The sequence below is a fragment of the Eublepharis macularius genome, chromosome 4, assembly GCF_028583425.1.
Source record: "Eublepharis macularius isolate TG4126 chromosome 4, MPM_Emac_v1.0, whole genome shotgun sequence".
Classification (NCBI taxonomy): Eukaryota; Metazoa; Chordata; class Lepidosauria; order Squamata; family Eublepharidae; genus Eublepharis; species Eublepharis macularius.
This window is the reverse complement of record NC_072793.1, coordinates 23,874,967-23,896,502: the sequence shown is the minus strand read 5'-3', so window position 1 is coordinate 23,896,502 and position 21,536 is coordinate 23,874,967. Positions and strand designations below refer to the sequence as shown.

Below are 21,536 nucleotides of genomic sequence, written 5' to 3'. Positions count from 1 at the left end.
TGGACATGTTTGCCAGATTTAGGTGGCTGTCTTGGGTATGATTTAGATAAGGTGATGGACTTTGCAGCCTCATTTATTTCATTGGAAAGCAGATAAATATGTGTTTAGTTTCCCCACTGAAATAAATGGGATTTCAAATTCCTGAACTTTGGCTGACTCATTCCCCATAGGACTTAACAGTTTAATACCAGAAACACTTATTTTGGACAACTGGGCATTTGGTGAATGCCCCTCTTTACTAGTAAATTAGATAAACGAGGATGAAATTTGCCTGTGAGATTCCAATGTAGCCTTTCCTGGGATGTGTCACACTCTTTCCCCTCCTACTGCCAGACGCTAATGAGGAGAGTGATGCAACAGCTTTGTGAGATATCCAGCCTAAGTGTGTATTTGTGTACATTATAAAGCAATGAATGATGCCGCGTTAAATTATACAAGGAGTTAACTTAAGCAGCTTGCTCCAGTTGAGCTTGTAATAGTGCAAGGAAATGGAACTGAAGTTATTTCTTAATTTTTTTTTAAAGGCCAATGCTTTTATGTTCATTGCATCTTTGCCCAAAGTAACTATATTGTGCAAAACAAGCTTCCTTGGGATGCAAGGAGAGAAAGTGAAAATGAGAGCCCTTTAAAATCCCAGTTTAATCACCATGGAATCGTGAGTGCAGTAGAGGTGAAGGTTTTGAATACTTGGAGGCAACTCAGTTTGCCTTTCTGGAGTATATGATAAGAATGTTGGAGCTCCCTTTATTTTAACACTACCCATTAGTCACTTGCATCTCTGTATAGAAAGAAAGGCTGTTATCCAATTAAATAAATCTTAATTTATTAGTCATATATGTTTCAATTGATTACTTGTTTAAATCTGCATCTGAATAATAACTTATTATTGAAGAAAAAAGCATACTTGCTTTGTTTATGAATATGTCGTGGCATGCAGGATCTTAAAAGAGGCATCCTCCTCTTTTCTCTCACATGGCAATACCTGTTCTAAGATGGCGCCAGCTGCCTGCATTTTTTCTTCAACCATGGCCAATGCGAGTTCGGGCCTTTGATTCCTTGGCTTCGAATGTCCTATTCAAGAAATGTTCTCGTTGTGGGACAAAGATGACCCAATCAGACGGGCATGACAAATGCCTTCTTTGTCTGGGTGAGGGGCATGACAGCTTGTGGTGTGTGGTCTGTAAACAGTTTATGCCCAAAGTGCACCATGAAAGGGTGTCATGACTTAAAGTGGCTCTTTGGGAGTCAGCTTTGAAGGGAGATACTGACTCCGATACTTATGCTGCAGATAAATGATCGTAGCACCCAGAATGGGCCTTCTTGGTTCCTCCAGCATGCTTGGGGCCAATCAGTGCCCAGAAGGACCAGTTGGTTCCAACCGAGCCTTTGTCGGTTCCACCTTGGTGCTAGTCAGAGCCACCTACAAAAAAGGCTAAGCTTAAGTTGAAGCGTGCTGATAAAACGTCAACTTCTAAGTTGCAAAAGAGGAAAAAACCCTTTTCTTCAGCTCCGAATGCTTCAATCGCATTGAGTCCGCCCAGAGTTCCGAAGCTCTGTCTCCAACCTCCAAAAAGCATTCCGTTCTGGTTCCATCTCTTTCAGAGGATAAGATTCTTGAAATTATAGAACTGTCTACAGCTACTTCTCCAGTGCCCCCATTATCAATATGGCCTGAAGAAAGACAGAAGGGTTCCTCAGTTCCATCTGAGAGTGACGATCTCTTGAAACTGGCTCCTCACTGAAGATGCCATCAGTTCCATTATTCTCCATACGGCTCCCCGTACCATTACTATGCTTACAGGTTTGAAGGTTCGTCAGGCAGGTACCCACCCACTCATTACTTCTGCCATGACAAGGGTCCTTATGTTTCAATTCGCTCAGAACCTTCATCAGTTCCAGCCAAGGTTCCAGAAGACAACACTGTTCCAGAACCATCGTTAAACCGTGCTACTCAGTCTGATGACAACTCCAATGGCAGATTGGATTTTGTAATAGAATCATCTCCACCAAAATTGAAGATTCTGTTGTGTCCCCAAATGAGGATCTCCATTTGTATACTGAATAGTTAGTCCGGATGGTGAGATCTCTGGACATTGAGATGACCAGTTCTGCTCCAACCTCGTCAGATTTGGTCTTCAAGGTCCTACATTCAGAAGTAGCCAGACCAGAGAGGCATTTCTGATAATGAAAGGCATACTTGACGTGACCAAAGATGTGTGGTCCAAACCAGCAATGTCAAAATAGCTGTATAATATGTATAAAACCAAACAAGAAGGATCAGGTTTCTTGTTTACTCACCCATTTTGCCAATTCATTTGTCACTGAGACCCTCCAAGGCAAGGGCCTCCAAAAAACGACAGGTCATTCGGCTCCAATTGATAAGGAAGGCAGAAAACTAGACATAATGGGTAGAAAGGTTTATGCATCTTCAGCTTAACCTCTAGAATCAGTAATTATGAGGCTGTTATGGCTGTCTAACAGCTTTTTCCGAAGCCTAATCCCGGATGAGAAACATAGGCTTGCTAAACTGTTGCAAGGAGCAGTGTTAAGGCTTTCCAAACAACAAATCAATACCACCAGACATATTGAAGATACATATGCGTGCATGGCTCAGAACCATAGTCCTAGCACCTCACCATAGGATGAGGGTAGAAGACCTTCCCTTTCAAGGGACAGACCTATTTTCCTCCACGATGGACGAGGCACTCAGAAGGATTAAGGGTGATATGTTGACAGCAAGGTCCTTGGGTATCACACCTCTCCACCCAAATCCTTTTAGGCAGAGGTTTCCCCCAAGGCCATATGCACCTTACAATAGTAAATACAGTCTATTCCGTTCCCGACTGATGCACACATTGCCCAGAGGCTCTCAACTGCCTTCTTCCTTTGCCTCTGTTCAACCTCTGAGGAGATACTTCCAAACCAAATCGAAGAACGGTTTCTGTTCCCTGAGGGATCAGTCTGAATCCAGTAAACAAAGTTTTTGACGCCACACCTTCCACAGCTATGTCAGTCAACCACTCAGTTCTTCTACAGGCTTGGGAATCGATCATTCAGGAGGCTTGGGTGTTGTCCATAGTCAGCCAAGACTACTACTTAGAGTTCAAGTCAACTCCACCCAACATTCCCCCTCTGTACAACCCTCCACCTCCTCCCACCTTACTATTAGAGGAAGTGCAGTCTTCTGCAAAAACAGGCCATCCAACTAGTTCTGTCTCGTTGCACCGACAGGGTATTTTCCTGATATTTCATTGTTGACAAAATGCCAGGAGGTCTCCGTCCAATTTTAGACTTCTGTTCCTTAAACAAGTTTATAGTTTTCAAAAAGTTCAGAATGTTGTCATTAAAAGATGTTTTGCCCCAAGTTAAAAACTCAAGTTTGGTTCGTTACTGTCGATTTAAAGGACACATATTTTCATGTTCCAATAAATGTTTGCGACAGAAAGTTCCTTAGCTTTCAGTGTGGCTCTCCAAGAACTACCAGTACAGGGTTCTTCCTTTCAGCCTCTCCTCTGCCTCTTGTATTTTTACAAAAGTCATGGCAGTAATAATAAGCCACCTCAGACTGAAGGGGGTGTATTATTTTTCCCTATTTCAATTATTGGCTTCTGGTGGGCCATACCAGAGAAGATTTGTCCTATGACACGTCTCTAGTCCTTAACATCTTCCACCAGCTAGGCCTGAGGGTCAATGTGGAGAAGTCATCCCTGGTTCCCCAGCAGAAGGTGCTATTTGTGGAGCAGTCTTAGACCCCTCCCTTGCCTTCTCTACCCCAGAAAGGATAGGGGAATTTCTCCTCATGCTGAACAAGGTCTTTTCATACACGTACCAAAGTTTAAAACAAATTCAAAGACTGTTATGGCTTCTCTGACTCTCATAGTTCCATTCACCAGGCTGAGGGCCAAACTACAAGTGACAAATGACACAGGTTGGACACTTGTCAGCTTCCCTCGAGTTTTGATGGGAAATGTAGGCAGCTTGGCGGAATGTTGGACAAGTGACAGTTGAAAAGTCCATTGGACAGCAGTCGGAGAGCCAAGCTGCAAGAACAGGCCTACATTTGATGGGAAATGCCTACATTTCTCATCAAAACTTGAGGGAAGCTGACAAGTGTCCAACCTGTATCATTTGTCACTTGTAGCTTGGCCCTCAGACTTCGTCCCCTGCAGAACTGGTTCATCAGAGTGTTCCACCCACACGGACAGAACCTGTAAGAGCATTTCTCTATGCAGAGGTTTGTTCACAGGTCCCTGAAGTGATGAAACAACACACAGAACCCCTTGGTGGGGACTCCCTTTGGCTCCTCCCCAGCTCACATATCAATCTAAACAGATGCCACTCTCTTGGGATGGGGGGGCTTGTTCTGGAACCACCTAGGTAAAGGGAGTATGGTCCTCTCAAGAATCATCCCTGCACATCAACCTCCTCGTGCTCAGGGCAATAAGGTATACTCTGAAAGCTTTGTTTGACCGAGTGGAATGCAGGAATGTTCAGATACGTGTGGACAGTGTGAATGCCATGCATTACTTGAACAGACAGGAGGGCACAGCTTCCCTGGCACTCTCCAAAGAATCCTCAGTGATATGGGAGTGGGCTATCCAGCATCGAGTCACTCTCTCTACCTAGTGGGCAAGAACAATGTTCTGGCAAATACACTTAAGTTGATCTAAATCCCAAAACTACAAATGGTCCATCTGAATGGACTTCCTCCGTCCTGTTTTTTTGAAATGTGGGGGTATCCTACCATAGATCTGTTTGCCACAGACCTCAACAAGAAATGTGCTCAATATTGTTCATCGAGTGGTCTTCTGTGCAGGCATCCCTCCCTCCCTCCTTCCCCGCTGTGTGCTCTTTGAGACAAGCTACTTGATCAAGTGGAGAGCAAGTGAATGGCAAGTGAACAGGGAGGAATACACGTGAGTCTGTTCACTTGCCAGGCAAGTGTCATTCATCACTTGTAGCTTGGCTTTTTTTCTTATCTTCCTTCTACATTGGCAGCTCAGAGAACTGAGGCAGGGAGCCACTCGCTTCGCTTTTTATAGCTGCGCCTGGAGGAAAAAAATACGAAAAAGCTAGGCAAACATCTTGTACCTCTAGAAGCTTTGGAACGTGTGCAGCTGGCTTGCGCATGCACACTCACATGTGTTCCTTGAACTACTTGAGCTACTCAGTCTTTCCAGCCTATTGAGACTGAACACTAGGGTTCATGGGTTGGATGCCTTTGGATCCTGTGGCAGAAGTGGGCAAGAAATAGGGTGGTCAGCTCTCGGTTGGGATATCCTTGGTGATTTGCGAGAAGAGCCTGGGGAGGTTGGAATTTGGGAAGCGGGGGTGGGGAGGGAACTCAGCAGGGAAGTCCTGCCATAGAGTCTGTCATCCAAAACTATCTTTTCTCCCGGGTAACAGGTCCCTGTAGTATAGTGGTCAGTCGTAATTCTGGAAGAACTCCAGGCCTCACCTGGAAAATGACAACTCTAGCAAGGGAACAAAGAGAGTTGCCCTCTAAGACGCTGCCATCTGGGTATTAAAACATATTTACTTCTCCTCCCTGCCAAAACATGAGGGATGGGGACAGGGAAGGAAGAGAGATGCTTTCTCACCATAGGATAGAGTGAGGCATATATTCCTTGGTTCATATATTACATCCCACAAGTCCACTCCTGTGGGGAGATAAGTGCCAGATAAATCCCCACAGAGCCCAGATTCCCTTTACTGGATGAAATGAACTTTTGAACAGATTTCTTGTACTAGGGATTCCTGAAAGTGTATTGGTCTCTATATGGGTATATGGTAAACTACTAATGTGGGTGGGCACTGTCTTTGACACAAGGAATACATTTTTGTAGAAGGAATAACAGTGAGCTCTGTGGGGATTTTGTCGGGCAGTTATCTCCCCACAGGAGGGGGCTTGTGGGATGTACCATGAAACAAGGTACATATACCTTTCTGTGTTGTGGAAAGGCACCTCTCTTCCTTCCCTGTCTTCTGCCCTCACGTTTTGGCACGGAGGAGAAGGAAGTACATTCTGACACCTTGATAGCAGCAACTTAGAGGAAGAACTGTCTTTGAGTCCTTTCTTACCTGAGTGAATGCCTTTTAAAGCATTTTAACCTGGTACAAGCAATGCAGCCCTTTTGTAAGGATTGGCACTAGAAAAAGAGCACTATCCAGGTGCAGGCTAAGTAGGAGGGAGGCTGAGAGAATCTCTCCGCTCTTCTGCCACCCACACAACATCTGAATCCCACGTTCTGAGTCAGGAGCTTTTGTGAGGGGGAGGTCAGATGACTAAGGATGGTTGGTGAGGGGAAAGTAATATATATTCTCTCAAGTCTACCTATGTTCTGTTGCCGAGTGCCCCCTGCTGTCCAGTCTTAAACTATATAAAGAATTGAAATTTTGGACGTTCTGTGGTAGTGAAGGGAGACAGACCACTCTGTTGCCCTTTCTGGCAAGGAATGGCGTTCTACAGAACTCCGCTACGTACAAATCATCTAAGTGATAATATAGCTTAAGATGAAAGGCCCTGTTTTCTATGCTGTCATTCAGACTGTACATTTGAGTAATCTGTTCTGTCTTTTCTTCACAGTTTATTGAAGCTATCACTAACAAGCAAGGTGAGCTGGAGAACTATGTGTCTGATGGCTACAAGACAGCACTCACAGAAGAGAGACGGCGATTCTGTTTCCTGGTGGAGAAGCAGTGTGCTGTGGCTAAAAATGCTCTCACATATCATTCCAAGGTGAGCTATTAGTGTGTTGGTAAGCCAAGCAATTGCAATAATCTGCCCAAATAACAATCAGACAGAAGTTCCTCCCATGTATGTGGTTCTAAGAGATCTAGATGTGAACTTTGCAATATTTGGGTCCGCTGTGGCCTTAAAATCCCATTCGTCATATATGACATCACTTGTAAATAGATTAAGTGACTTCAGGTAGGTGGATAAATTTCAGGTAAATATATTTTGAGGAAGAATTGTGGCCCGCCAATTGCTGCTGCTTCTATGGAATTAGCAGGCAAAGAATGTTTTTTTTAATAATAAAGAATTTTATTTAAAAGAAAAGAAAATGTAGTAAAGTAAGCGCATAGCAAAAAGATTCTAGATTCTAGATTAGACATTAAAATTGAAATGTATACAATCTTATGCAAAATAAGTACGTAAGCAATACATCTATAATAGTTTTGGGAGTTAAACAAACAATATACTTCTTTGATCTAACAAAGAAGAACATTGCATATTTGACTTCCCTTAGCCAGACAGAATACATAACAGCAGGCAAAGAATGCCCAGTTCCTCTGTAGAGAATGTTACCTATCCCATCCCCAAACCACCTTCTCTCATGTAATTCCCATATTATAGAACATTCAGGAATGAGCAAAGAGAAAGTGGTGGCAGAGGAGAAGTACACGTGTTAACGTGTTCTTTATTTTGCTACCTTGGCCCGTTCCACTGCTTATTCAGGCGCTTAATGTGTCCCCTTAGCCCTCATTTTCTATAGCATTTTCTGTCATACATCCCTTGTTTCAAGCAGATAGGAATTTTGCTGCAGAAAAGATATGAAGTATATATCTCTGGGGCCCTGCTGTAGGTTGCTGAGTAATTAAAGCATAGAGGTTTCCAGTATAATTGCTGTTCCAGTGTTTCTGTAAACTAAAAAAAAGTGGTTGGATTGTCCCAGAAATATGCTAGCAATTGTTACTACTGCTTGTAGTGTAACTTTCCAGTTCTAATGCAGAAGCAGATGATCGTCGTCGTCCTTCTGTGCAGCCCCACATTGGGACTGCGCAGGCGCAGGCCAGCCGCGGAGAAGATTCTTTTAGCTTCTAGAAATGTGACGGGGACGTTCGGGCCCACCGCGCATGCGCGTCGGTGTTCCCGCCAATTTTGAAGTACAAGTACCCGAACGTCCCCGGCATTCCCTCAGTTCCTTTTTCGCCGCCGTTCGAAAAGGTTCTTTAGCTGTCGCTCGTGTCTTCGGACTGTTCGTCGCTTGTGAGTTATCGCTTCATCTTCTGGGACACGTCTCCACCATGTCCCATTCCTCTCTATTTAAAAAATGCCAGCAATGTGGCACTAAAATGACCCACTCGGACGGTCATGACCTGTGCCTTATCTGTTTGGGCGAGGGGCACGTCGTGGAGCGCTGTAAGTTCTGCATGGCCTTCACCCCGAAGGCGCGGAATGACCGCAAGGCCAGGCTCCGAGCCTTCCTTTGGGACGCCAACCTTTTGCCGCCCAAACCGTCTGGATCGTCCGGGAGCAAGCCCAGCTCTGTCGCTCCCTCGCCGGCTCCGCGTAAGTCGCCGGAACCGCTCCCCTCGGATCCGAAGGGCCCGCCCGTTCCGGAGGGCTCGACCGCCTCCGGTTCCGTGAGTGTTCCGTCCAGTCGGAAGGCGAAGAAACGCGCTTCGTCGAAGCCTTCTTCCAAGCCTTTGGCCACTGCGGCTTCTTCGGAGCCCCCGCCAAAAAAGGCAAAGGCCAAGTCGAAAGCCAAGAGCCGTGCTTTATCGCCGGCCCCGACATCGTTGGCTGGTTCGCCTCCCAGATCGGCCCCTCCTGCTGAGGACGTCAGGAGTCTCCTGCACACCCCTTCGCCTCCTCGTACGCCTCCTCCGGTGGTTCCGGACGACTATGAATCGTTCCCTTGTTTTTCGGAACCGTTCCAGGAGTTTGAACGCTCCCTGCCATCTGCTCCGGTCCCGTCGGAGGCCTCCGTTCCGGCGCAGCCAGTCTTGTCGGTTCCGACGCCGTTTCACCGATCCGTTCCAGTGCCTGCTACTCTACCTCCTTGGCAGCCTGTCCCGGGCTTTGGGAACGTGGCCTCCTGGCAAGATTTCGTGGCTTGGATCCAGCAGTCCGCCCCCTTCCTGCCTGGCCCATCGGCGCCCTTGACCTCGGTTCCGGCGCCGTCGACTCTGCCACTTGCTCCGCCTGCTGCTCGGCCGCATCGCCATCTTTCGGCTCCCGAGCCTTGTACCACGGTTCCGACGGAGCGCCCTTCGGTTCCGACGCAAACCCCGGCGGTTTTCTCCGACTCCGAGGATGAAGAGGGCCTGGCGTCTCCATCAGAGTACTCCTCGGACGCGGCTTCCGACCCTTCCCCTGATGATGCTGTGGGGGAGCTCCGTTCGTCGTCTCCTAATGACGACTACAGAGTGTTCGCGGAGCAGCTAGTCCGGATGGCCGCGGCACTGGAGCTGGATGTCGCCTCTTCCACCTCAAAGCCCAAGAGCAAGCTGCTGGAGCCGCTGTACTCTGGCTCTCCTGCCTCGGTGGCGTTCCCCCCTGTCGAGGATCTCGTCGACAATGCCCTCGCGCTCTGGCAGACCCCTGCTTCCGTTCCGCCTACGGCCAAGAAGGTCGAGAAATATTATCGGCTCAAGCAGGAGGATTGCCCTTACCTCTTCACCCATCCGAAACCCTCTTCCATCGTGGCCGAGGAGGGTCAAGCTCGGTTCCGACGCGGTTCCTCTTCGGCTCCGTCGGATCGGGAGGGCAGAAAGCTAGATGGCATTGGTCGGAAGGTGTATTCTTCGGCTTCCCTGGGGTTCCGTATCGCCAATTTCCAAGTGATAATGGGCTCCTACAATCTCTTCTTGTGGAAGCGACTATCCTCCTACCTCTCTGACCTTCCCGACGATCGCCGTGCCTTGGTCAAGGCTCTCCAGGCTGAGGCATTCCGGTTGTCAAAGCAACAGATGACAGCTGGCAAGGACGCCGCCGACTCTGCTGCACGTGCGATGGCATCCTCCGTGCTCTTGCGTCGGCACGCCTGGCTTCGATCTACGGCCCTGCCCCCCGAGAAGAAGGCCAAGGTCGAGGATTTCCCGTTTGAGGGTCCCCAGCTCTTCTCAGAGAAAACGGATGAGTCCCTTTCTCTCATGAAGAAGAACCAGCAGACGGCCAAGTCCCTCGGGGTTGCGCCTTCGGTTCCGCAGACGGGTCCGAGATATCGGTACGGCAGGTTCCGGTCCTATCAGTCACCCTACCAGCAGTTCCAACAGCGCCAAGGAAGGTTCTCCTCCGGTCAATCCTATGGCCACCGTTCCTACTCTGGCCAGCAGCGCCACTCTTCGAGACGCTCCGGCCGGTCCAAGGGACGACATCAGCCTCCCTCGCCCAAGCCCTCGACTTCGGCGCAAAAGCCCACGGTCTTTTGACTAGACCAGGACGCTTCCCAGTTGGCCTGCAAGGACACTGTTAATATCTTGTTCTTGGACAGGCTACGGCCTTTCTTGCCCCATTGGCGACTCATTACTACTGATAACTGGGTCCTCTCTATTGTGGCCCGTGGTTATAAATTATCGTTTACCACTGCACCCCCTCTTTCGCACCCCCCTCGTTGTGCTTCTTGTTGTAATGTTGTGTTACAAAATAATGTTTTGGAGTTGGTTAACAAAGGTGCTGTCCGGGTGGTCGATGTCTCTGCTTCCCCTTGGGGATTTTATTCAAGATACTTCCTTGTGGATAAGAAAGATGGGGGGTCTCGTCCCATTTTGGACCTTCGGGCCCTTAATACTTACTTGAGGGTGGAAAAGTTTAGGATGCTTACTCTGTCGCGAGTATTGGAACTCTTGGAGTCAGGCGTCTGGATGGCCATTTTGGATCTCAAAGACGCCTACTTCCACATTTCCATCTTTGAGGGCCACAGAAAATACCTCCGTTTTACCTGTGGAGGCGCTGTCTATGAGTACACAGCCTTGCCCTTTGGCCTGGCCTCGGCGCCCAGGGTGTTCACTAAATGTATGGCCACCGTGGTGGCACATTTACGGTCTAGTGGCTGTTTTGTCTATCCATATTTGGATGATTGGCTCCTGGTGGGTCCCTCCTCTGATTCCCTCCGGGCCTCTATCGCCCTCACCTTGTCCGTGCTAGACGGCCTGGGGCTAGTGGTCAATTTGGGGAAGTCTGTGTTGTCCCCAGGTACGAGCATTAGGTTCATCGGGGTCCACTTTGACTCTCTACTGGGCAGGGCTTATCTACCCCCGGACCGCTTGAGCAGGCTGTCCTGCCTGGCCCGCCACTTCGTGCATAACCGGTTCCAAACTGCCCTCCTGATTCAAACCTTGTTGGGCCTCATGGCCTCCTCCACAGGGGTGGTGTGTTTTGCACGCCTGCACATGCGGCCTCTGCAAAACTGGTTTGTTCGGGTTTTCAACCCCCTCGCTATGAGTCAACACCGTGGGTTTTCCATCCCGAGGGTGATACAGCGGTCCTTGGTGTGGTGGACTGTCCCTGAGAATTTGTCCAAGGGTTGTCCTTTTGGTCCCTTCCTGCCGGAGGTCACCGTCTTTACGGACGCTTCCACTCTAGGCTGGGGAGGGCGTTGTGGGCGCCTGTCTGCTCAGGGTGTTTGGTCCTCCCTTGAGGTGAACATGCACATTAACCTCTTAGAGCTTAGAGCGATCCGTTACTCCCTTGCTTCTTTTGCAGATGTCATTCGGAACAAGAGGGTGCAGGTCCTGTCGGACAATACCACAGCCTGTTACTATCTCAACAAGCAGGGAGGAACGGTCTCGCTCAAGCTCTGCAGGGAAGCGACTACGCTCTGGAACTGGGCCATTACCAACAACGTCCTGCCCAAGGCCGTTCATATTGCGGGGGAGAGCAACACAGCAGCAGACGCGCTGAGCAGAGTGTTTTTGCCCCAACACGAGTGGTCCCTCAACAGGGCTTACCTCCATGTGGTTTTCCGCATGTGGGGCACCCCGCTCATCGACCTCTTCGCCACAGCCCACAACGCACAGGTTCCCCTGTTCTGCTCCCGGGCCGGGATTGGCCATCGTTCACTGGGGGATGCCTTCCAGATACCCTGGTCTCCAGGGCTCTTTTATGCCTTCCCGCCCTTCCCACTCCTTCACAAGGTCCTGTCCAGGATCAGAGCCTTCCGGACCCATTGTATCCTGATTGCCCCTCGGTGGCCTCGCCAGGATTGGTTCCCCCTTTTACTCTCCCTGTCACAGGGGCGGTGTCTCCCGCTTCCACACGCCCCAGACCTGCTACTCAGGGACGGGGTGTGGCATCACGATGTGGCAGTGCTAAATCTGACTGCCTGGCTCCTCTGCGCCCCAGACTAGGCCTCTCTGCTAGGGTGCTTAACGTGATCTTGAATGCCCGAAAACCGTCTACCAGGTTGTCCTACCAGAGGAAGTGGTCACGTTTCTCTAGGTGGTTAGCCCCCAAAGGGGTTTCCCCTTTCACTTGCCCGCTGCCTGTCATTCTGGACTACCTCCTGGATCTGTGCTCCCAAGGCCTGGCGTTCTCCAGTGTTAAGGTGCACATGGCTGCTATCTCTGCCTTCCATGAGCAGATTGATGGGAGGACTGTGTTTGCACATTGGCTGTCCAAACAGTTCCTGAAGGGCCTACTAAAGTCCTTTCCTCCTAGGGCCCATCCTATTCCTCAGTGGAGCCTGACCCTGGTGCTCTCCCGTCTGATGCTCTCCCCTTTTGAGCCCCTGTCTACCTGTCCCTTGCCTCTGCTCACGCAGAAGGTGGCCTTTTTGGTTGCAGTCACTTCCTCCAGGCGGGTTGGGGAGTTGTCTGCTCTAAGGTGTGACCCCCCCTTCCTGCAGTTCTTCCCCAGTACGGTCATGCTCCACACTAGTATGCAGTTCCTGCCCAAGGTGGTTTCCAAATTTCACCTGCGTCAAAAGGTGGTCCTTCCTTCCTTTTTTCCTACACCCTCTTCCCCAGAGGAACGTACTCTACACACATTGGATGTGAAACGTGCTTTATTGTTTTATTTACATCGCACCAAGTGTTTCAGGAAGTCTCCTGCCCTGTTCTTGTGTTACTCTGGCCCTCGCAAGGGCTCGCCGGCTTCTGCCCAGTCCATCTCTCGCTGGATTGTGTCTGCAATTAAACTTTGTTATCAACAAGCTGGAGTCCGGTGCCCGTTGTTGATTACTGCTCATTCTACTCGAGCACAAGCTGCCTCTGCTGCCTTCCTGCGAGGAGTGCCACTCCAGGACGTCTGCCAAGCTGCAACGTGGTCTACCGCTGACACTTTCATTAAACATTATTCTGTAGACGTGAATGCACGCCGTGAATCCGCTGTTGGCACGGCTGTTCTGCATTCTTTGTTCACATAGACACTCACACCCGCCCCCATTGGTGAGATGCTAGCTATTCTCCCAATGTGGGGCTGCACAGAAGGACGACGACGATAAACAGGGTTTCTCACCTGTAACTGTTGATCGTCGAGTCTCTTCTGTGCAGACACACATTCCCTCCCGCCTGCCCCGCTGTGAGTGCTTGGTTTACTCCATTGTTTCTCCGGCGGCTCAGGTGAACTGAGGGAATGCCGGGGACGTTCGGGTACTTGTACTTCAAAATTGGCGGGAACACCGACGCGCATGCGCGGTGGGCCCGAACGTCCCCGTCACATTTCTAGAAGCTAAAAGAATCTTCTCCGCGGCTGGCCTGCGCCTGCGCAGTCCCAATGTGTGTCTGCACAGAAGAGACTCGACGATCAACAGTTACAGGTGAGAAACCCTGTTTTTATAGAATAGATGCATGGTGCCTTGGCTGGACCTGAGGGCCAGGGGGTTCCAACTTCCATCCAATCCATATACTTACTGATTGCCTTACCTTTTGTGTTTAGCATAACCCCTACACCCCTACAACATTTTCAAGTATTTTTCATGGTCCTTTTGATCCCTTCAGTAGGTTCGTTTGAGGATCCCTCTTCTAGAACATTGTTAACAAAGAGTACATAAAAGTCACTTTGCTAGTGTGACACCTATCAGTGCAATCCTCAGCAGAGTTACAGTGTTCTGAGCCCATTGACTTAGAATGGTGTAACTCTGTTTAGGATGGCGCCATATACCTCTGAGTCATAAGAATTCTGCTGCTGGAGAATGGTCTGGAATAATTAGGAGGCTAGCACATACCCAGAGATGAGTCAGAAGTGTGTATATTCACTAAGGCAACAGAAGAACAATTGAGTGGCGGACAGGCATGGATAATGACTTCAGATTTCAGCCGGCTGGCCTATTCGCAGTGTATCTGCAGTTTTGTCATTCGGTAGCCAGAGGAGTATGCTGTAAAATCAACTCTGTCTTGCACCGGTCTAGAGCAGCTTTTCCGTTTTGTGATAGTTGCCTATTATCCTAGTTCTTCAGCAGAGAAACAGATTATTATTCTCCTGTCAGCTGGCTCCTGCTGATACTGTTATGAACAAACATACTCTATACTTAATTGTCTATGTATATGTATGAGTTGGTGTAGCTATGTTTTCCTCATATATCACTCATCTCATCTTCAGTATCCATCTGGTAAAACTCAAAAACGTTTTTAGATAATAAAGGGATTAACTGAAAAGTCCCACTAAACATCTTCAAATGGTAGTGTATGCCAAGTGAATTACCAACATATGTGAAGGGCCTTTGTATGACATAGATGTACGCAGGGCTTTTTTTCAGGGGGAACGCGGGGGAACAGAGTTCCGGAACCTCTTGAAAATGGTCACATGGCTGGTGGCCCTGCCCCCTGATCTCCAGACAGAGGGGAGTTGAGGCGCGGAGGGCAATCTACACTCCCCTCTGTCTGGAGATCAGGGGGCGGGGCCACCAGCCATGTGACCATTTTCTCTGAGGGCAACCCACTGAGTTCCACCACCTCTTTTCCCAGAAAAAAAAGCCCTGGATGTATGTAATGTACAAGAACAAAATCCCTTTTCCTGTTCTGGTTTAGACAGGCAGAATTAATTTTTCTAGGTTTTTGAGGCTTCAGACCTGTGACAGTATTCCAGCAAAGGAGAATAAATTCTTTTTCCCATCTAGCTTTATTTAGATTTGCTATGTGTACTTTCTCCCCGCCCTTAAGAAAAAAACATTGATTTGCATGGAGATCTGTGCAGGTGGCTAATCCATACTGTGGGTGGGTGTAAGTGTAATGTGTATTCTAGGTCTGTAGAGAGAGAATAGCATATGAACTTCTAGTAAAAGATGTTGCTTAACACTCTGTGTGTGTGTGTACATTTTTTAAACCCATGTTTGTGGCTGGACATCAGTTCGAGGAGTAAAACTGGTTTATTTGCTCTTTTTTGCTAAAATATGTGTGGCCTGCCTTAGTGGAGGAAAACTTGGCATATTTCATAAACCAAATTACTTGTGTGCTAATAAATGTGTTGAAAAAGTGGCACCTTTGTTTACCGGTGGAAGGGTTGTTTGTTTTGGAAAATGTCAGTACTCTCAAGGGGAAAATGTATGCAGGCAACCTCTAAGATGAATGGTTATATTTGACCACTAAGCCTGTATTGATATTCAGGCAGGAGTTGCAGTCCCAAGAGTATGCCCGTGACTTTCAAAGGCAATGTCAGGCATGGCCTTGAGATTTTGAGACTTTTAGCCAATGGTCTGGATTAAGACTAAATAGCTCCCAGGCCCCCTGTTGTGGCTGGATATTGTTAAAAACATATTTGAAAGATTGAAGATGCTTGTGGCCATGGGAGAACCTGGTGTGGGAGAAGGGGTGGCGGGGTGGCAGCAGTGAGGCTGCCTAGCAGAAGGACCAAGACAAGATAATTGTCTGACATGGGCCTGTAACTTTGAGGTTGGATACTTAGGAGGATGCCCTGACCTGAATGGTTCAGATTAGCTTGGTCTCGTCAGATCTCAGATGCTAAGCAGAGTCAAGCGGTGGTTAGTACTTGGATGGGAGACTGCCAAGGTAGACGAGGGCAGTTCTGCACAGGTAGTCAATGATAAACCACCTCTGCTGTTCTCTTGCCTTGAAAACCCTCAGCAGGGGCCTCTATAAGTTGGCTGTGGCTTGATGGCACTTTATACACACACACTCAGTCACTCACTCTTTTAGGAAGATGAATGCATTTCCTGCATTTTTCAAGCCGGCATCGTAAAGTGATTAGATATGTCACTGAGAGCTGGCATAGCATATCACCTGAGTGAGCTGTGGAATATTTGGTTCCATCTCACCTCTGCCACCAGTGCACGGGCAAACCCCTATTCTTCCCCTGATTTGGTGACCAAATACGCATGTTGCCCCTTTCGTAAGACCCAGGAGGCAGGGTAGAAGAGGTGGAAGGAAGCAGGAGTAGTTTATGCCTCTCCCTCTGTAGTCAATACTGAGTGTTCATGTAGGGCCACCACAAGGTGAATTAATTCCTCCCACAGATACTGCTTTTATGCAGGAAGCCTTAGGTACTCTATTATTTATTTATTTTTATCCTGCCCTTCCTCCAAAGAGATCAGGACAGGGTACGTGATTCTCCCTTCTCTCTTTTATCCTCACAACAAGCCTTTGAGATTGGCTAGGCTGAGACTGTGTGGCTGGCCCAAGCTCTGGTGGGAGCTGTGCAGCAGAGGGGAGTCTTCAGCCTAGGGCTCCGACATTCTAACTGCTACACCTCTGGCTCGGTATGAACCATGAGCTCGTTTGTGTCTCTTTCAGTGCATGTGGACACCTGCTGTCATTCTGGGCTTCTGCTTGCACATGCATGCATGCCCCAGAAAGCAGCACACCTGCTGATTGTGTGTAGTTATTTAAATGTGGAATCCATTGTCGTCTGCTCAGAAGTGATATCTGTGTAGAAATGTATCTGTGTCTTCCTTTTCAGTACTGTAAACTAGCCCCAAGAGAGAGGTTTCATGCTCTTCTCCCCACCAATTTGCAGTCTGCCGGGAAAGTCAGAAGTGTGTCTGCAATTTGTCATTTTAATATTCTGCTGCTGTGGCCGTTGCTTTCTTGTTTGTGACATTTCTGATCTGTCCCTAGGATTCCAGAGCAGTTAGGTTTTTATTAGGCTGGAAGGAAGGGCTTAAGACCTAGCAATGCTGGGCACTGGGAAGTCTTGGGATTCTAGTCCTCCTATAGCTGGGTCCCAGGAGGGCATCTCTTTGCTTGCAGTCCTCCCTGAAGCATAGCCATTTACAGTTCATGCAGGAGAAGGGAAGGCGGACTGGTACGGACAGTGCCTGTAGCCACCATCGCCCCATTTCAGACTGTCCTCTGTCAGGATAAGCTGAGGGTGTCCAAGAGGCAAATATTACTGGCCCATTTCAACTGAGCTATACAGACCTTTACGCGGGCAGTCTCTTTAGGCATCCCAGAATTCCAAGATCTGTGAAAGATTGCTTGTTTTAATTCTCTGAAATCTGAAGTTGCTAAACTTCACAAGCAGATCGGCTGTTTTGCTGTTAACACCCCCACCCACCCCCATCACACCATACCCCCAACTAACCTATGCTTGCTGAAGGCTACTCTAGGACTCACTCACTCAAACTACAAGAGACAAATTACACCTACTAGAAGGGGGGGGGTGGAACTGACAGAGCCTTCCAGAGGAGAAGAGGAAATTAACAAACGCTCTGAGGAGCAATCTTGGCTGGCTCTGTAGAGTAGGGAAATTGATAAAACCTTCCCATCTGTCTTTTAAAACTCAGTTTCCCGGCTAACATTGTGACTCCCTTCACGTGCGCGTCCTCATGTAATTCGTCTCTTGTAGCTTAGCACGCACTCACTCACTCACTCACTCACTCACTCACTCACTCACTCACTCACTCACTCACTCACTCACTCACTCACTCTTGTTGCTATGCAGTAGTTGGGCTCTGCAGCCTAGTAACCAAATGTGTGTCACGACAGCACACTGCTGCGACACGGTCATATTCTGTGAACAACCTGTTTCTGAGGAAGTGTCCCATGTGTGGTGGTGCCTTTTTCACTTTTGCTCTTAACCTTTTATGTTGATCTTGGAACTACTAGGGAAGCTGGGGGGAAAAAAAACCCACAGGAAAAGCAGGGCCTGATGCTTTAATAGTGATGGTGAGGGGCAATTGCTTTTCACATGACCGGACAGAAATCTCTGCCCATTCCCTTCTTTGGCAAAGCATTCCTTACTTACCTTAAATAAATAACTAGATGTACAACTTTTGAAGCACGGGCACATCCCTCATTCTTCCTCTCATCCCCTCGATCTGAGCTTCAGGAAGAAAACCCGGTTTGGGGCCTGTGCAGAGTATAACACCCCCCCCCGCCGCCCCGGTTCCTCGTGTCTCCCTTTGGAATGCGTGAAGAGCAGACTTCCAGGTCTGGCCTTTTCCTCCATCAGAAAGGCAGCCGAACCCTTCTCCCTAATTTACAGCAGCCAAGACAGGATGGAAAGATGGAAAGCCAGATGGTGCTAAAAGTTCCTGCAAGTTCTTGTGCTGTGGCCTCATTTGTTTTCTTAAAGCTTCCCCTCCCCAACTGCCCATATATGTTGCAATTTTAAATGAAAATTCCCTTATGTTTCTTGCATATGCCACCTCTTTTAAAGTTTAAATGGAATTGTGTTGTTTGTACCCTGTGGTATTGCCACCCATTTCTATCCAAAAGAAGTATGGGTTGGTGTAAAATGCCACTGCGACTGTTGGTGTCTAATGTACCTAAGGCCAAATGAACCGGTTCACAAGTCGGGCAATTTCTTGCCAGTTCGTGGTTCGTGAACCACAAACCGCCATTTTCCCGGTTCATGCCTACCTCTGTCTCCAACTGCTGATTGTTGAAAGTCCTGTGCTGCCTTGACAATAGCATGTGTGAATTTCCTTGTGTTCTTTTCCTTACTACTTCTTGATGCTCAGCACCTGCTAGAATTCCTCCTTCCAGGTTCCGAACCTTGCTGTGTTAATTCCACTTCTGCAGTGTCACTGAAGCAGCAAAAGCCCCAAACTTGGTCAGTAAGAGCTGGGTGGTGGTCAAGGGGATAAGATCACATTCCCTGTAGGGAAAAATCCTACGATGAGATCTTTCCCAGACCCCTCTGTCAGATGGTATCTCCTAGCCATGCTTTAGGTTCAGCTGCTACCAGAATATTTCAAGATACCCTGGAAAAAAATTGCTTTCTTTCATCCCCCCTTTCCTTTATAAATGTTTCATGTGCCCTTAACTGGTCCATCAGCTATCATAACCCATATATTGATCTCTTTTATTGGAATTTATCTTATTTATAGCTCCCACAGGACCAAATTAATCTCCTTCTCTGCCCTAACTAGGTAAATGGTGAATAAATGTTAAGTATGTCTCTGTGCATGTGCGAAGCAAATACAGATTCTTGACTTATCTCTCTTAGAAGCCAATAATTATTAGGAGGATCCATTGAAGGGGGCAGTTGTGCTCTGTGGTTTGTTGCTTGCTTCTTTTTCATGCGCATCTCCTTTGCGGAAATATTCTTGTGGGTCCCCTTGTGCTCTGACTCTCTTCTGGTTTGTTTGTAAACATCAGGGAAGAGAAATCTTGACACAGAAGCTTCCACTGTGGCAGCAGTCTTGTTCGGACCCCAACAAGATCCCGGACCGTGCTGTTCAGCTCATGCAACAGATGGCCATCAGCAGCAACGGGACCGTTATGCCCAGCCCTCTTTCTACATCAAAGTCGAACCTCGTCATCTCTGATCCTATCCCTGGTGCCAAACCACTCCCAGTACCACCAGAACTGGCACCTTTTGTTGGAGTAAGTATTGTGTAAGGGAAATATCTTAGGCTTCTCCTTTCTGTTGTGGTCCAAGAAATAACCTTTTGCTCAGTTATATAAGACAGAATATTTATGATTTAGATAACTGCTAGAAAGCCCAGGGCTGTATAGAGGCACTGCACTCATATTTATAGAATGTGTTTTCACAAAGTAAGGTCATCAAAGTTCTCAGAAACTGGGCTTTTTGAGAAGCAGAAGGGAGCGAGTCCTGTCTGCATGAAAACACAGTAAATAACGAAATAGCGTAACTTTCGGTGATAACATCCCGGGCTGTGTTCGTGCAACAAACTGCTACAGTTGTGACCTTCATAAGGCTGAAATCTTACAGCTTCTAGGCTTCCTCCTCCCTCCTTTGTGATTTATGAAGTCTATAACCACAGTTTGTTGTGATTCCTTAATAGCTATACTGGAACAAATTAATCCTGGTTTATAATCTTATTTTGTAGTCAGAAACAAACCCCACTTTGTTTAAGTTCATGAATTTGGACATCACACCAAATTGTAGTTAGAGCAAAGACTTTTTTAAACAAGGAATTCTTCAGCCTTGGTTCTGCGCACAGTAGGAGGATGCATATGAGCCCAAGGATTTCCAGGTCATTCATCTCGCAAACAAATTGGTTTGTACATGACAGTTTGAAAGCTGCCCAGTGGACATTGCACCATGTTAGAACAATGGTCCATCTGGCTCAGTATTAGCAAATGGTGACTGGCAGTGATTTTAAGGCAGAAAAAACTTTCCCCCAAATACTTGTTCCTTGAAATACTTTCTCTGGATATGCCAGAGATTGAACCTGGAACCTTCTGCCTGCAAAGTATTTACTCCAACACTGAGTACATCAGCACACCAACTGAAACCAATTATGCTTTTTCTCAAAATCTGGAATTATGAAAGGAGAACATCATGCCTGTGAGAACCTGTGCTCCTTACCTTGACATATTTGAACTTGCACATTCAGTATTTTCAGTAGTGTGTAATAACAATTTATACTGCTGCAGTCCATTCAGCTGAAATGTAATCAACCTCAATCTGTATGTTTGGACACTTGGGCATAGTGAGCTGATTTATGGTTGCAGCTATGAATATGGCATCTCCTAATATGCAAGTGTTAGAAAAACATGCAAAGTAAAACAGTAGTAGTAGTATTAGTAGTAGATTCTTCTTCTTTTGGTTAAGGTTTGTTCCAATATACTAATAAGGTTTGATGGATACGACCGGTTAATTTCCTACTCTGACCATTTTCACACTGCTTACCTTCCCTCGGAATGACCCGGAACATCGTGCAAAAAACGTGGAAGATCGCGTTTTCTCGCGCGAGAAAACTCGATCTTCTGTGTTTTTTGTGCGATGTTCCAGGTTGTTCCAAGGGAAGGTAAGCAGTGTGAAAATGGCCTCTGTGTGTCCTCCTCTGCCTGAATCTCACAGTACTTTGGTTTTTCTCTTCCTTCCTTCCTTCAGCGAATGTCTGCGCAAGAGACCATTCCCGTGATGAATGGTGTCTCAGGCTCAGAAGGTGAAGATTACAACCACTGGTCTGACAGGAAGCCTCCTCAGCCTAAGTCCTTTTCCCCACCTCAGCCACAGAAGCAACTGAGCGACTCTTACTCCAACACGCTTCCTGTGCGCAAAAGTGTCATGCCGAAAAACAGTTACGCAACCAGTAAGTCTGTCTTCGGAGAGACATGGATGGGCTCTAGGGCAACCTTCCGGCAAGTTGCCCCTTTTGGAAGCATGTCACTGTTGTTATGCTGGGTGGGAATGGCTACTGCTGCAGCAGCATTTGGGAGTGGGGGGTGGGAACAGGGTGCAAGAGGGGCATAGAAATTATGAAGGTGGTACTAAAGGCTTCAAAGCTATTTCTCAACAGGTTGCCCCGTTGCTCCCTTACAGTGGTAGAATTGCTGGAAGCTTGGCAAATACGAAATGTGAATAAAGTAGACCTGGTCATTAATCTTTCACAGCAAGTGTTTGTATAATGTGGTGCATATATGAAGTAGTCTTTGTTGCTACAATCTTGTTCTTGATGTGTCATGTCAGAAGCCATCAGAAAGGAGCTGCAGCATTA

General features: G+C 47.6%; 1 protein-coding gene across 4 annotated transcripts in view; it reads left to right on the top strand.

The window, feature by feature from the left end:
- The window catches only part of BAIAP2 (BAR/IMD domain containing adaptor protein 2), a 183,950-nt gene that overhangs the window by 140,330 nt on the left and 22,084 nt on the right, over window positions 1–21,536 (top strand). For all 4 annotated transcript variants that reach the window (XM_054975927.1, XM_054975929.1, XM_054975930.1 and 1 more), the window contains 3 exons: window positions 6,587–6,739; window positions 19,225–19,452; window positions 20,930–21,131. In XM_054975927.1, coding sequence (XP_054831902.1) covers window positions 6,587–6,739; window positions 19,225–19,452; window positions 20,930–21,131 — 583 coding nt within the window. The remainder of the gene's footprint in view (window positions 1–6,586; window positions 6,740–19,224; window positions 19,453–20,929; window positions 21,132–21,536) is intronic.